The sequence below is a fragment of the Sminthopsis crassicaudata genome, chromosome 3, assembly GCF_048593235.1.
Source record: "Sminthopsis crassicaudata isolate SCR6 chromosome 3, ASM4859323v1, whole genome shotgun sequence".
In the NCBI taxonomy this organism is placed as follows: Eukaryota; Metazoa; Chordata; class Mammalia; order Dasyuromorphia; family Dasyuridae; genus Sminthopsis; species Sminthopsis crassicaudata.
The window spans coordinates 444,367,935-444,385,451 of NC_133619.1; the positions used below are offsets into that span (position 1 = coordinate 444,367,935).

Below are 17,517 nucleotides of genomic sequence, written 5' to 3' on the forward strand. Positions count from 1 at the left end.
GAAAGGTGGATAGGATAAGACTGGATTAGGTATTTTATGAATATGAATGAATATAATAAATTATAATATAAAATATTTAAATAATATGCTATAATTTGTTATATTCATATTATATATAAGGTATTTATGTAAAAAAAGAAAAAAATAGAAATGAATGCACAAAATTATGAGTGACAACCACCAAGTGAGGTTCATAGGATCAGAGATTAAGAGATGGAAAGGATCACAGACCCAAGTCCCCTTTTCTGATAGATGAAGATACTAAGGCCAAAAGATGGTACACTTCGCTTTTGGATCAATAAAGACTATAATGAAAAGAGCCTCCTCCAGTCTCCATGGATTATACCTCCTTGACCTGGAAAAATAGCAAGGGAGTAAGTCTTCCTGCTGTTCTTTGTTGGGAATGGCTTTTCAATATAAAAATTAGTGCATTTCTAAGAAAGTCAGTGTGACATAGTAAGGAGATCAGACTGGAGACAACAGATGGGGCATTTAGGATTCAAGAAATATAAAAGCTGAAATACACTTTAGATGGCTCCCCCTGCCCCTGTGTTATTTTATTTTTTCCTTTATTTGATGAGGAAGTTAAGAACTTGTCCAGGCACAGCCAGTAAGTGGTAGAGCTGAAACTAAAACTGAGATATTTTGACTTCTACTTAAAAAAGTAGAGCAATAGGGATAAGGGCTGGGGGATGGGAAAGGGAAGAAGGAAGATAGGTTGTGTAGTGGATAGAGTACCTCTTCATGGATTCAAATCTATCCTCAGTCACTTGTTAACTGTGTGACTCTGGACAAGTCACTGATCCTTATTTGCCTCAGTTTCCTCATCTGTAAAATAATCTGGAGGAAAGAAATGGCATACCAGTCCAGTGGCTCTGGGGTCATGAAAAGTTAGACATGAATGAAAATGACTGAACACAAAACAGGACAAGAGGGACAGGGATCTAAGGGCTAATATCATTTTTAGTCTTTCTGCAGTGGAGAATTAACCAAGCTATCACCTAATTAATAAAAAATAATTAACTAGAAGAAGTTACCTAATGACAGGCTTCCTCCTCCTATAACTAGTTGGATATACCATGCTACCTCTGGCTCCAACTGTCATCTGTGGCTCTAAGAAGATGGAACATGCGCTGTGGCCACATCCCAGAAAAACCATCTGACAGATGGGCTAACCCAGGTTGACAGTAACAAAAGGCTTCAAATCAATAAGAAGGAAGAGTCTACCCCAAGTGTGTGAAGACTTCCCACCCCCACCCAGAATGGGAGGATGAGAACAATTTGTTCCAACAGCAGCAGAGATGACTGAAGCAGGTAATGTGGAGTGCTTAGAGATTGTCCAGGCCTTGAAAACACCAAAATCATCCACTGCATTCCAGGACTTCAAGTCTCTCACCATTGCAAAATAAAGAGAAACAAAGTCTTTATATCCCCCAGTGGGCTTCAATGACTCTGAAGAGGGTGTAAGGCTTATGACTGTGTAATTTTGTCTCACTTAAATTCAATCCATGCATAAATCAAGGTATCACCTGTGCTGTCCTTGGTTCTCTTCAGAAAACAAAAGAGGAGCAACAATAGTTCTATGTCATTCAGTTGTGGCAACTTTAGTTAAGCTTCTTCAGCTTCCCTGGATTAAGCTGTAAGCTTCCTGAGAGCAAGGTCTGGATTTTGCTTTTCTTGGTATAGCCAGAATTTAGCATAGTATCTGACACTTAGTGGATGTTAAGAAATGCTTGTTGATTGACTGACTCCATTATCCTCATTTGGAAAATGAACAGATTGGCTTAAATGATATTTAAATCTGCTTCCAGCTCTAACATTCTGTTAAATCAATACCAAGTTCTACTTTTCATTCAATCCCTTTTTCTGGAATGAAGTCTATTGTTCAATTGTTCAGATTTTCTTGGCTAAGATCCTGCCATGTCCTTCTCTAGCTCATTCCTCAGAGTTGAAGAAACTGAGCCTAAACAAGGTTAAGTGAACATTGCTAGCAAGTAACTGAGGCTAACTTACATATCAGGGGCATTCTCCACTGTCACCTACCTGCCCAGAATGAGATCTGGGGCTTCTCTATTGTTGGGTTTGGTAGGCGGTCAACCACAGAGGCAGCCTTGTGTAATGGGAAGAAGATAACTTGTAATCAGAACACTTTGGTTCAATATTCATTCAATATTCAATATTGCCATGTGACCATGGGCAAGTCCTTTCAGTTTTTTAAGAAAACCTCAAATGGGGTTATAAAGTCACAGGCAACTGAAATTACTGACCCACAAAAACATTTGTAAATGTGAGAAAAACGCTTTGTCATCTTAAAGGCCATATAAATGTGAGTTAGTTTTATTAACAGACAAAACAAATATTTTTTAAAATTCCCTCCAGAGTGACAGAGTGATATTGAAGTGAGAAGCAAAATTTCTCTTTTTTTTGAAATCTAAATTTTCTTGGTATCTTTCATTTTTATCATTTGCCAAATTATGCTACCCCTACTCCCACCCCTATCCTGGGAGCCATCCCCTTAAAAAGAGAATAAAATTGTAGAGAAAAAACAAAACCCAGTAAAGCATCCCATCTATCAATACAACAATGTAAGTGTTGTTCCACATTCATTCTTCCTCAGCCACAGAGGTAGAGTTTCCATAGAGAAGCAGTTCAATTTTTTTTTTAATTCTGAGATTTCATAAAATATTACTTTGAGGAAACCTCAATAAGTAATTAACTGAATCAATCTCTATTTCTAGGTATAATAGCCAATTTGATTTCTAACCTTTCATGAGATGGTATAGAATAATCTCCCCTCAATGATTCAACCTATCCTAACTCTGGCATCTATTCAATCTCTTAGGAGGGATAATATAAGAAGTTCTAGCCTTGTTAGAGGTCTCCATCAGACCTTGGTATTCAAATGACAGGGGTACCTTTTCTTATTCCATTGTTTTTGTTATAGTTCAGTTATTTCAATCATGTCTGACTCTTTGTGAACCCATTTGGGGTTTTCTTGACAAATAGACTGGAATGGTTTGCCATTTCCTTCTTCAGCTCATTTTATAGATAAGGAAACTGAAGCACATAGGGTTAAATGATATGTCCAAGGTCACACAGCTAGTGTCTGAGGCTGGATTTGAATTCAGATATTCTTGACTACAGACCCAGTGCTCTATCAACTGTACCATCCAGCTGCCCTTTGTTCTCTAGATTCCTGTTAATTATATTGTATATAGTAACAGCAATATTATTTTATGAACAACTTTGAGCTACTAAGTCATTTTAGCTATTATAAATGCCCAAATTAATAACAAAGGATCTATAAAGGAAGATCTCTGAAAAAGAAACTAATAAATAGAAGTATGTATAGAATTATTTTTATACATATAGACATATTTTTGTCTAATGGTAGCCATACCTAGAACAGGGGATGGGAGGTGAAGAAGGAGAGAAGGGAAAAAAAAAAAAAGTTATATAACATTATATATTTTAAAAGAATATCAAATTGTTTATAATAGATTTGCAGTTTCATGTGCAATCTTCCTCCAATTCTATTATGTTATGGAAATGCTTATTTTATTAAGTTCAGAATAAAATTAGCTTCCTCCTCTGTACCTCAGCAACTTGGTTTCTGAACGTTTTGCTTTCAAATGCCTCTATGCCACAATCTCCCTGGGAGTAGATCCCTGACAATTACTTTCCATGTATCCACCTCACCTCAGCTTTGATTGATGCTCAGGATCAATTGATTTCTGTTGAACTTTCTCACTTGGAGTGATATAGGTTCAAGTCTATTTTCTCAAATCATATCTCAAATCCATATTTAACTCATCCTAGACTGACCAAAATTTGTTTAAATCTACTTCCACCCTCTCTCCAACCTCATTTTTTGTCCGAACTATAGGGTTAGGTTGGATTTCTGATCCTGGCCTGATGCACTGGGGGCCAATTCCTAGTTATGACACTGGGGAGGATCCTATACAATAAATGTATTTAATCAGTAGTCTATCACTTTTCTTTAAAATCTTCAGAAAAATAAAAACACACAGCCTTCCTTTTTAACTCTTTCAAAATCTCAAAAGCACTTCCTAATATTTTTTCTCTCTAAAGAATTCAGTCAGCTCCTCCAGATTAAATCAATATATAGTTTGATGTCTTCATTGCAATGATGGGCAAAGGAAAGAGGAAAATGAAAAATTATGTGGAAATATGGCTTAGGAGTTAGAAATGAAAAGGCATAAAGGCTTATAGACTACACAGAAACTCTATGCCTATATATTATGAAAGCATTCTTCAAAAAGAGACTAGAATACTAGATCTTGAGTTGGGAGGGGCCTTAGAGATTAGAAGTCAGTTACTTTAAGGCCCCTGTTTTATAGATAAGGAAAATGAGGCACAGGGAAGCTAAGTTCTTTAGCCAAGATCACACAGGTATTAAGAAAAAGAATTGGAATTTGAACACAGGTTATCTGACTCCAAACCTACCAGTGTTTATACTAAAACGCCATGTAACACTAAATAAAATGATTTTTTAAAAAAAGACATTAACTTTATCTTCACTGAAAAAAAAAACAAAAACAAGTAGTTATCAATGTGGTAACTTTCAAAATGATCTTTCTGTTTATAGTCATAGACTCACCTTGGTAGAGAAAAGATTGAAATTAATACCAAATTAGAAGAAAGAATAAAAATGAGTGGGCTCTTCCCTCTACATGAAACTTGGCGTATAATTAAAACAACTCCAGCCTGGTTTGTTTAACAAGTTTCTGATGCCACAAAATGCAAAATGAATGAAAACATTCATTCAACATAGAACTGAATTGATGACTACTATAAAGATCACAAGATTTGAAAGTTAGGGGAATTTGATTGGATCCCACTTCTTTGACTTACTAACTCCTGAACATGTTCTTAATGTCTGGATTTCAAGATTCTACTTCTGACTCACCCTGGAATTTCTTCTCAGAGCTGGGGGCTTCCTTCCCTTAGAACATCCAAACAAGTCTAGGATCTTCTCATCCTAGAGAATTCCTCTGAAACCCCCCTCTCTACCAGTCTCCCAGGCACTCCTCCCCCATCACCCACTCCTGGCCCACCAACACACATCCTTCTCTCTTTGATGAGTTCCTTCTGGGGTCTTCATTTTGGGGAGGAATGTAGGTCTACCAGCTTGCTTTCTCCTCCTGATCGTTCTGGCTTTTGCACTTCAGTATAAGCTTCTAAGCTAACTACCTTCATTTCATTTTAACCCTCACTCTACCCTCCCTTGTCCTGTCTCTTTTGTCAGTAGTCTTTCCCCACTAGAATGCAAGCTTCTTCAGAGTGGGGCTGTCTTTCTTCTTGCTTCTAATTATATGCCCAATTCCTAACACAGTGTCTGCCACATAATAAGCACTTATATCCTTCCTTGGAGCAACTAGGTGAAACAGTGCAGAAAGTGCTGACTTGAATCTTTGTGAGTTCAAGTCAGCCTTCAGACACTTAACTATGTGAGCCTGGGCAAGTCACTTAACTCTTTTTGCCACAGTTTCTCAGCTGTAAAATAAGCTGGAGGAGGAAATGGAAAATCATTACTCCAAATGAAGTAATGAAGAGCTGGACAGGACTCAACAACAATAACAACAAATGTTTCTTGCTTGCTTCCTTTCTTTATCACTCCCTTCTCTCTTCTTTCCTCCTTTCCTTTTTTCTTCTCTTTCTTCCTGCCTCCTTTCTATCTTCCCATTTTTATTTCCTTCTGATGGGGTGAATAAAGACCCCAGTAACCCAGCGTCTCATTGGGCCACAGGGAAGCGGCTATATTATCTTGCCCCTAAGTGCACCTTTATTGAAGTGTTTGTTGAATTTCTCGAGTTGACAGGATTATCTAGATCCCACAATCATGAGGCCAGGTCATAGATATCAACCCCCAAGGCTGTTATTTTCTCAATCATTCCTTGCTCTTAGTCTTTTCCTATAAAAGGTCCTCCCTTTTCCCTTGTAAATTGTGAGTTCCTCTAGGGAACTTTGGCCACCTTGTGATGTTATAATACAGTTTTTTGCCCCTTGACTTGAAAATGGCCTAAACTTGTGAACTGTTTCCAGATGAATCTCTATCCTCATGACTTCTTGTACCCTTGACTTCCTTATTCCTTCCTTCACTCCCTTCCTTCCATCTCTTCTTTCCTTTCTTTATGAATGTGGGCAATGAACTTAGCCTCTTGGGTCCTCAATTTCCTCATCTGTAAAGTGACCTCTAGGATCCTATCTAGCTCTAAATCCATGACCTTTTAATTTTCAGCAACTCAGAATGTGCATCTTCTCTCCCCACCATGCTGTATTTGCAATTTGTAGTCTAGGAACTCCTCTGACCTATGCAAATTACAATCCCATCATGCTTTAATGGCAGCCTTCATGAGCTTCCAAGGTCCAAAGAATCATCCTATGGGGTCCAAATCTATGATGAGGAACCTCTTCCATTACAAAGATAAAAAAGGCAGGAGGATTAAATTGCTTTTTAAAATTTGACCTTCGCTTTCTTGCAACAGAGCAATCGATTTCTCCAGCAGAGGCTTCCTCCAGCACTGAGAGAAAGCAGGAGCCCAGATATTCACAAATATATACTAGGAATACATCTTTGATGCAATTACTGATGAGGTTTACAAAGGCAAAGGGGCCTTTTGCCATTAGGCATTCAGAAAATGACTGTGTGACTCCAGGCAGAACAAAGTTTGCCTGCCTAGGCTAGAACAGACAAATTGAAACTATTAATTGGGGAAAGCAAGTTAAGTGTGACACAGGGAATTGCAGAACATCAAGGTAAAAAATGTTATTTCAAAGTGAATGCTGCTTAGTGGTTTAAGGGATAGAACACTGGCCCTGGAGTCAGGAAGATATGAATTGTGCCTCTCATACTTTACTGTGTGGCCCTAGGAAAGTCAGCTGACCTCTTTCAGCCTCAGTTTCCTCATCAATAAAATGAGGTTGTTCTGAGGATCAGGAGAGCTATTATATGTAAAGCATTTTGCAAACTTCAAAATTCTATGTAAATACTATCATCATCCTTATCACCACTGGAAATGAGGAAAAATGGAAACAGGCAGCTCACCTTTCCTATTAAAGATGACCCAGACTAAGAGCTTGATTGGGATAAGGACACTTGACGTCTAAGTGAAGAACAAACTACAATATTCACCCCATCAGAAACCTGAATATTCTTCTTCAGCAGAGTCAAAAATATGTAGCTTTCATGCCAAAAGAAAAAATAGTCAAGGCTTCTGTTAGGCCAGCTGGAAAGGCTCATCTCAATCATTAATTCTCCACCTCTGATGTTAGCAGCTGTTGTCCCTCTCTCTCTCTCTAAACCTGGATTTCATTATTCCATTCTGCCTGAATAATAAAGCAATTTATTTATTATTTCAACTCCTTCAAATTTTATAAAGCACAAGAATTGTGTCAATTGCTGGGCAGGGTGAGGAGGAGAGGGGGGAAGGAGGGAGGAAGCAGGTAGGGAGGGAGGAACGGGGAGAGGGAGAGGGGAAAGGGAAAAGGAGAGGAAGAGATGGGGAGAGGGAGAGAGGGGGAAGGGAAGAGGGAAAGAGGGGGAGGGAGGGGGAGAGGGAGAGAGAGGGGGAGAGGGGGAGAGGGAGAGAGGGGGAAGGGAAGAGGGAAAGAGGGGGAGGGAGGGAGGGGGAGAGGGAGAGAGAGGGGGAGAGGGGGAGAGGGAGAGAGGGGGAAGGGGAGAGGGAAAGAGGGGGAAGGGGAGAGGGAAAGAGGGGGAGAGAGGGAGGGGGAGAGGGAGAGAGAGGGGGAGAGGGGGAGAGGGAGAGAGAGATGAGTTGTCTCTACCCTCAAGGATTTTACATTCTACTCGGAGTTTTACAAGCCTACTTTCACCATAGCAACATCACAAGATGGTGAGTTCTAATATTATTATTTCCATTTTACAGATGAGGAAACTAATACCCAGAGAAGTTCATGACTATTAGCCTATGTTCATTAATTTTTTTCTGTTAAAGTTTCAGAGCTGGAAATAAAACTCAGATCTCTTAAGTCCAAACAGTCTGTTTCCAATAAATTAGGTACTGCCTCTCTCTACTTCCCAAAGTGAAAATCTCTAGTGGAAATATCCATTTGAAAAGCTCCATATTGCTATTATATGGCTATGACTATGATATCTCTGTTTGGGGGAAAGAAGTTCATTTTAAAAAACATTAAAATGGGTTTTTTCATTATTCTGATCTTGATCAACACCAATATAGATAAGCATTTCTATATGCAAGAATGGCTGTGCATAAAATTGCAAATCTCCATTATGTGTAGCTTTTTAAAAACTACATAAAAATCAGCAGATTCTAAACTTTGTCCTGCTTGTCTGTTTCCTTCCAAACCTCCTTCTGTTTTCTCACATACATAGACACACACATGCACCACTGGAGTTGTCAAACATAGAATCGGAATGGCATGCTGCCCACATCACTCATGAGCCTATGTGGACGGAACCAGATTAAAATTTAATTAAAAATGTAAAATAAATAAAATACAGTAGAATATGGATAATGTTTGTTTTCCTGAGTCAATATGAGCCCCACAGGGATCCTTATGCATGGTTAATGGCACCCATTTCTATTTGAATTTGACGCCATTGCTTATTTAGTTGTTCAATTGTTATCAATTCTTTGTTGACCCATTTGAGGTTTTCTTGGCCAGCAAACTGGAGGGGTTTGCCATTTCCTTCTCCAGCTCATTTTACAGATGAGGAAACTGAAGGAAGAAGGATTAAATGATTTGTTCAGGGAGACATATCTAACGAGTATCTCAGGCTAGGCTTGAACTCAGGAATGCCTTTCAGACTTCAGGTCAGGAATTCTATCCTGTTCTCATTTCCCGGGTGGCCCCCAACTGCCCAAGAACTGGTAATACAAATTGTTGTTTTTGTTGTCATTGTTTGTCCTTTGTTCTTGAAGAGCATAGTGGCTTCGGGGAGGTGATGCCATAACACGCAAGAGAATTGGATTTAAGTGAGGGAGGTCTGTGCAAGGAAACCTGCCTCACTTTCTCCAGAGCCATCTGGATCCAGTGGCAAGATCTAGATTAGGATGATTGGAGATAGCCCTAGATGTTGTGGGAGACTTTTTTAAGCTAAGATCTTGAACAGGTCACGATTTGACTGAGACAAAATAAATTCAGTGATTAAGACTAGGTAAGAATTGAGGCAAAGAATGGCCTCTTTTAAACCTAGTTTTAAAAAAAAAAAATCTGAATCCAGGAGGGGAAGACCTACTGGTTTTTGGCCAAAACAGAAAAATTAGAATTTACATTCACTCTGAGTCAATCAATCAGATTCCAAACAAGAACCAAGGGGGGCTTGGCCTGGGTGCTATGGTTGGTCAAAGAGAGCCAGAGTGATCTGCATTTAAGACGTGGTCCTTAAAAAAAGAAATCTAGTGGTAAACCCCAAGATGTCTTGGGAGGTTTCAGTGATCAAAAAACCCCTTCCAAATTTACATTACTTTGTATAGAGTACCAGTAAAATAGAAATAGAAATAAAAAGACTTTCCTGCCCTCAAAGAGATTACATTTTAATAAGGGAATAAGGCACATAAAAGACAGCTAAAAATCAAGAAGTAGGGAAAGATGAAGGTGGTATTGTAGAGAAGACCCTTAGATTCTAGGGTACAACCTGGAGAGGAATGAAGACATGGCCTGCTTGGGTAACCCCTTAAAATGGGGGTTCTGAGAAGAAACAGCAATCAGAGGGGGAGGCTTCAGGGACAGAGGGTACTTTTATTTAGGTGAGAAGTAGTTCAGGAATGGAATGGGCTTCCAAGATGAAAGGGTTTCCAGGGTATTGTAGAAAAAGTATGACAGAATTGGAAATGTATGGTTGTGTACACTATTATACTACATATATATGTATAGTATTACACTATAAGTATATATTATAGTAGCTGCTTAAGAAATGTGTGTTGATTCCAAGGATTAAACTCTTGCCTGAAGCAGGATTCACCTAAAAGAGTTTTTCCTAGGTCAATTTAACTATAGAACTTTAATTAATTAATCCTTTGTGTTTAGGTCATTTGTATTTGTACTGGTGTGCTATAAGTAATTGCCCTAAGCTGTCATGCTCTTCAGATTTTAAAATTACTTTCTTCCCCTCTCCATCATGTAGGTAAAGCACGAAGGGAGAAATCCCTCGTCATAGGAATACCTGCATCTGTTTCTGTCTCACTCAGGGAGTGTTTGCAAACCTCAAAAATGCTTGTGGATGAATGCCACTGTTCACTCTTGGCGTGACCAAGAACAGATGGCCATGCTAATCTTCTCAAGACTTAGAACACATGGAAACTGACCTAAAATAATGGGGGGATAGAGGTAAGATATTAGTGGAGTCTGGCAGAGTCCTTATTTCAGAAGGAGCAAGAGAAACAGATAAACAGAAATAGCCAAGATGATTGATGGATAGATAAGAGCACCTCCTGATTCCAAAAGATTATTCTCAAAATCTGTGTTCATCCTTGTCTCACCTAATCAAAACGTATGCATTCAAGAGGTCCCAAGGAGTTTGCCTACTCTTTTTGAGTATATTTGGAAAGGCACCGGAGTATTGATGTCCCAAACCATCATGGCTGACTAGACTTTATCTGTACCCAGTCCTGAGCAGGGTTAGTTTTCTTGAAAAATCTGAGAAACTGGATGGAAGTGAAGGTAACTAATAATGGATCCTTCGGTGTACTCTTAGAGTATAGACAGTATCAATCAAGGTGTTATTAGACTTCCTTGAACTCTAATACTGAAATAAGGGCCTTAAAGGCAAAAGTATGCAGTTATAAGTTCAACAGCCAGCTCAGTTTTCTCTTTCTTCTGAAATGGAAGCACTTGGGAGCTGTTTCAGCAGACTCTTGCTGGTTGGTTATTCAGATCATGAAACCATATAAGAAGAAAGTAGAAGCAAACCCAACAAGGTATGATTGTGCAGAAAGGAAAATGCAGGAGGAAAATACAAGCTGTGTCAAGAAGCAATCCTCCAGGTGCCTTCTTTCCCTCATACTTGACTCAGTAAGTCACACCTGGGACAGCTCATATATTGATAAGGGTCTGGAGAAAATGAAACTTTTCTTCATAATTGTCCCATGTACATGGGAAGTACATGGACAATGGCATCCAGGGCCTCCAATTTGTACATCATTACATGGAGCCCTATCTAACATATCAGGCAATTAGATCATTGAGGCCCTATAAATTGAGGTCAGGTCTCATCCTAGTACCTGACCAACTCACAGACATAATCTGAGTAGAATTTGTTATCTGCATACTGGGCTGATTGTATGTTAAAATCCCTCAGTTTGTGACTAATAAAGCCATTGTCACTTGTTGTTCAATTGTTTCCACCATGCCCCATTTTGTGACCCCATTTGAGGTTTTCTTGACAAAGATACTGCAGTGGTTTGCCATTTTCTTCTCCAGCTTATTTTACGGATGAGGAACTGAGGCAAACAGGTGAAGTGACTTGCCCAGGGTCACACAGTTAAAAAGTGTCTGAGGCCAAATTTGAACTCAGGGAGATGAGCCTTCCTGATTCCAGGCCCTGTACACTACCCACTATGCAACCTAACTAATTACAAAGACATTTTCCAGATGAGGTTTACCATCTTCCCCCTCATCCAATTTACCTTCTGTAAAATCCTTTCATTTTGCTATTAGGAGAGAAATAAAACTTTTTGAGGAATAGGGGAGAGAGAAAGGAAAAGGAGGAAGAAAAAATCAAAGTGGGTTGCTTACCCTCCTTGGTGTAAAGGATCCTTAGTTACAGACTTTAAATTCAGAAATAAATTGTAATAAATTTAACAATATTTTCAGAAAAATCTAAAAGTAAGTTAAATTCATATCCATAAGGTTAATATGCAGTTCTGCTTAGCATGGGGAAAGGACTAGAAGACCCATTAAAATCCCTTTCAGACCTCTTTGTTGATCATTTTACTCAGTCCATCAATAAATGTTGATTAAGCATCTACTTTGCACTGGGTACTATGCTACTGGTCTGGAATTGCAAAACCCAAAACCCCCAAAAAACTAAACTGTAACTCCTTTCACAGAGTTTGCATTCTAATTGAGATCATACCTGAGCTGAGTTGGAGCTAATTTCTTCTTTCTACAACCTTTTTAGGACACCCAGGAAAGTTTACAAACAAGCACACCAAGTATTAAGAGGAGAAAACATGGACACCATGGCTTTTCCAGATCTGCTTTGTCATTTTAGTGCAGCCTAAGTGATAGGCCAAAAGATGGAAAATAATCACTATTCCAACTAAGCTCTCAAGCAGAAAAACACAGAACAACATGTTCTAGAAAGTAGGACATCTGGAAATCTCCAATCATGTCTCTCATTGCAACTAAAAAGATAGCATCCCCACTGCCAACATCTGTACTGTACCTTTGCTGAAGGATTGATGTGAGCTGTTTGCAGAAATTCTCTCCATTTTGAGAAACTTCCTTAAGGTCCTTGTACACTTTATTATACTGAAACAAAATAGGCAGAGAAAAATGAGACAAAGATTCACTGTTCTTTTAAATCATTATAATTGATATATATGTCCTTTGGATTAAATCTTAAACAGACGATTAAGTCTATTTTGCCTGATTCATAAAGATCCCATAGGACTTTTCAGTCAATCCTGATAACCCTTTACATGGCTCAGATTCCATGAAAAACAGCAACATTACCTATATGGGTTATAGATATTTCTGACACCCAGCAGTACCTGTTCTTTCCACCTGATTGCAAAGTACATACATAGAAGGAGAAATCAAGGTTGTGCTTGGGAAGAGGCTGTAAATATATAACTGGTTTGTTTAAAAAAACCCCACTAAAACTCTGGACAAGTATTTTTGCTATTCAACAAATTCAAACCAATAATATAAATTTATCTTTGCTTAGAAATATTCTTATCATCATCCTAGAAAATGCAAGTGAGTTATAATTTAACTCTTTAAATTAGATATTTTCAAATAAAGGTTTTATCTCTTTCTCCTTCACTTCTAGCAATAAGAATGACTTTTTATTATGAATTGAGCATCCCTCTTGAACCAATTATTTCAAATGGATCCATTCAGCATAGAGACATAAAAATGCCAAACATAAAGCTTTTGGGCTTTGGCTTTAGATATAATTTTCTCAGAAATGACTACTGGATTTTAAAAACAAAATGGAAAGTTTAAATGGTGCCTTCTAACGTGTGCTCTTCTGAGATGTTGTTGACATTCAATAATGTAGGAGAATTTCACCTTCATTCTCACATGCTCATTGAAGAGGTATGAAAAGTTTAGATAAAGCAGGGCTATATTTTATTCAGTATAAATACTCCACTGGATTGTGTTCTGTATAGCTTCAGAGTTTGGGGGAAGAACTCGTTCATCATAAATTGTAACAATAGGGACTGGACCTATGATTTCATTATAGGGAAGTGAGAAGGTGCAGAGGTGAGGAGACTTCTCTGCAATGCAGGTAGGTACCTTCTCTGCAGTAGATATACTTAGAGAGTGGCCTAGGACCATGAGAAGTTATTTACCCAGTGTGACACACTCGGTATGTGTGAGAAGTGGGGCTTGAATCCAGGTTTTTCTAATTCCAGGGCCAGCTCTCTGTTTCTATCCATTTTTCAAATTCTTTCATTATCTACAAGGCTCTCAGTCATTCTTCAGTGACATAATATTATTTATTCATACCATTTGGCAAGCCCTCAGAAATAGAATTATTGATATGGAAAAAAAGAAAGAATCTCAAGAAATTATCTGATCCAGTTTCCTGTTTTCAGAGAAGCAGCGATGAACTGGTAAATTATAGAAAAAAAGCCCATAGGCAGATACATATTTTAAAGCACCCACATTCTACTTGTCTCTGTCTTTATAGATTTGGGGTATGGACCTAGACTTAGGGGAGATTTAATAAAAAAAAAGATAACCTTTGCAATGCTGACAAGGATAATATGTATGCCAATGGTGATAACTGGCATGTATTAGTAGTTGTGAAACAAATCTGAACTGCTCCTTCAGGAAAAGGAATCGTGCCATTTGGGCTTTTGATAGAAACAACTTATTAATATAGGAGTAGTTGTATTGTATTATCAAGACCTCCTCTTGCTTCCCACTTCCCTAAGTGCAACAGAATTGAGAACAGTTTGTCAGTGACCTACTTGGTTCTCATCAATGATTTTGTCACCTATGAGGGATCTTATCAATTCGAGAATTTCTTCCAGTGATGAAGAACATAACCCAAGGGAGAGGATTCTGTGAAGATGGTCAAGTAGGTCAGAAAACTTTCAGTTCTCCAAATTTCCTCCACAAAAAAAGACAGAACATGGCCTTAGAGGGACATAGAATAGAAGTAACCAAAAGTCAAGGTAAAGCAATTATCCACCTAAGACTTGAGAAATTGAGAAGATCCCAGGAAAGGGATCTGAAAAATGAAGTGAAAATACTTCCAGTGAAATGAAGTGAAAATACCTACTCTGTGGAATCAAGAAAAGACAAGCTCTGGGGACAGATGGGATGAGAACCAATCTCAATCTTAGAAATTTTCCTTTCTGGACAGTGTGGAGGTTTAGCAGCTGAATAGAAGAAGACTGAAGGATCTTCTAGTGTCCAGGGATGTCAAGCACAGTTGTGCTGACCAGAGGCATTCTGGGGTGTGAATGCAGGAGATAGAACACACCTGGTTAGTGCAGGAGCAGAAGGGCATGACTCCTGCTGACACTGAGCAGAGTCCTAGGCTTTAGTTCTAGGGAAGAGACGGAAGCTATAATTTGCAGCCATCAGAGGGACTACAAAGAGCAAGATCATTTGTAGAATAGCATGGCTGGGGGCCCTGGAGAGTAGAATCCAAGGCTAAAAATAACAATAAGAAAAACCTAAGATGTGGAGCATTATTCCCCAAACCTCAGAGTTAGAACTTGATTATAATAATAGTTGCTGAAAATAAAATAAAACAAAAACAAACAAATAAAAATAGTAAGCAAAGAAGAAAAAATCCAACCATAGATAACTTTTGTAGGGATAGAGAAGATCTGGGGTTATATTTAGAGGAAGATAATGAAGCCTTAAAAAGCTACTACTCTTTTTTAAATGAGAAATGTCAAATGGTTCCAAGCACAAAAAGAGTTCTTGGAAGTATTCTTAAAAGAATTTAAAAAATCAAATAAGAATAAAATAAAAAAATCAAACTAAGCTTGTTAAGAAGTAGAACTAAAGGAAACGATTCAGCAGGGATAGAAAATAAGAGGTATACACAAACACAGTAACAATGATAAAGAGTAGAATTTATCAGAAAAAAATGGAGGGGTAGTTATTGATCTCAAAGTCAAACTTAAAGATTCAAGAAAAAAACCTACATTACATATGAGAGATATATTGTTTTAGGTGCATGTTTGTATGTATGTATGTGTGTACATAGATACATGTATGTGTTTGTATGTGGGGGTGTATGTATATACACAAACACATATAAGTAAATTCGTACTTAACTATAGCCTGCTTAGGGAAGGTGGGGGGAATGAAAGGGAAAAAAGAATAAAGGAAAAAGCAAGGAACAAAAGAAAACCTATGAAGAAGAAAAGAAAAGATGGACAGTTGGAGGGGAAGGGAGAGGAGGGAGTGAGGACAGATGAAAAAAAAGAAAAAAAAGATGGATTTGTCTTCTGTTATTATACATGTTTTTTTTAAATGGAATTTTATCATACATATTTAGAATCTTCCTGATATTCTGCTCGGAACATGACAGTATTTTTTTTCTTCCTTTTTCAGTCTATTTCTATTTTTTTTTCTTATTTTGTATTTCAATTATAAATAAATGTTAAGAAATAAATATTCAAATACATCAAATAAGAGAGATTTGAGGAAAAATTAGAAAAAAAAAAGAAGAAGAAGAACAATTCATGATAATCATGAAAAGAAAGCCAACCAATGTAATAGAGAATGAAAAACTCAAGCAAAAAAATAATTCCTTGAAAACTAAGCTAATGACACTCTAGGACACCAAAAAATAGTAAAATGTAAAAAGAATGAAAAAATTAAAAGAGAATGTGAAATATCTCATCAGAAAAACAACCAAGGAGAAAGAATATAAGAATAGTTGGACTATCTGAAAATTAAGTTAAAAATTAATCTTGATACAATATTACAAGAAGCTATTAAAGAAAATTTCCCTGTAATTCTAAAAAAAGAAAAAACCGAAATAGAAAAAAATCCACCAATCATCACCTGAAAGAGATCCCGGGAGCAAAACTTATAGGAATATCATAAACTAAGTTTCAAAACTCCTAGGTTAAGGAGCAAATATTGGAGCAATAGCAATAACAACAAAAACTATTTATATATCATAGATCTCCAGTAAGGATTATATAAGACCCAGCAGCTATTACACTGAAGGACCATAGGTCTTAGAATATTATACTTATTATACTTAGAATATTATACTTCATAGAGGAAAAAACTGAAATTACAAGAAAGGGTTGTTTGAAAAGTTAAAATAGAAAAGTTAAATATAATCCTGAAAGAAAAATACAGACTTTTAACAAACTGAAAGACTTGAGGCATTTGTGACAAAAACAGCAAAACTTAAGGGAAAATCTGAAATTGTTACGAGAATCAAATGAGATCATTGTAAAGCACTTAGAACAGTGCCTAGAGAATAGTAAGCACCATATAAATATTAGTTATCCCTATTAATAATAATAACTATCACTGATTCGGCATTATAAGCTTTTCAAACATTATTTCATTTGATCCCACTACAAATCAGGTAGAAACTACTATATCCCCATTTTACAGATACAACTATTAGGTATAAGTGAGAATGAATGACTCACAACTAATAAATTCAGAGGCATTATTCAAACTAGAGTCTCTTCTAATTCCAAATCTAACACTTCCCCCACTCATCTTTAGCTTAACCTTTTTTTAGACGTTTATTTAGCACCTACTGCAGACCAGGCTCTATAATGTTTTACAAATATTTTCTCACTTGATCCTCACAATTCTGTAAGTTAGGTGCTATTATCTCTTTTACAATTCAGGAAGCCAAGGCTAACAACAATTTAAGTGACTTGCCTAATGTCAGGGGAAAGATTTTAATCCAGAGTTTTATCCGTACTGTACCACTTGAACTAACTTTTTTAGACAGACTCTTTACTTTTGAAGCTCTGAGATGTACCCTGGTGTAAAAACACTGATTTTTGATTATTCCCAACTTATCCTGTAGGTTATTTGCATATAGTTGTAAGCATGTAGTCTCTCTCACCCATTACACTATGAGAACAGCAATTGTTCTTTGCCTGTCTTTGTATGTACACTGTGGATGCTTAATACATGTTGACTGACTGACCTCAGTAGCATTTCTCTGATTTTTGTGTATTTAATTTAGTCAAGATCTAAGATTAACTTTTTGAGAAAAAGCTTTGGGAAATAACAGAGACGAGAGTATGAGAGCAAATCAGTTAGAGAATCCACCCAAAATACACTCACTCATAAATTACTTAATTGATATGACCAAAGTTTGTATAT

General features: G+C 37.4%; 1 protein-coding gene across 1 annotated transcript in view; it reads right to left on the reverse strand.

The window, feature by feature from the left end:
- The window catches only part of NOSTRIN (nitric oxide synthase trafficking), an 83,802-nt gene that overhangs the window by 58,405 nt on the left and 7,880 nt on the right, over positions 1 to 17,517 (reverse strand). The window contains exon 2 of the mRNA XM_074303195.1: positions 12,395 to 12,480. Coding sequence (XP_074159296.1) covers positions 12,395 to 12,480 — 86 coding nt within the window. The remainder of the gene's footprint in view (positions 1 to 12,394; positions 12,481 to 17,517) is intronic.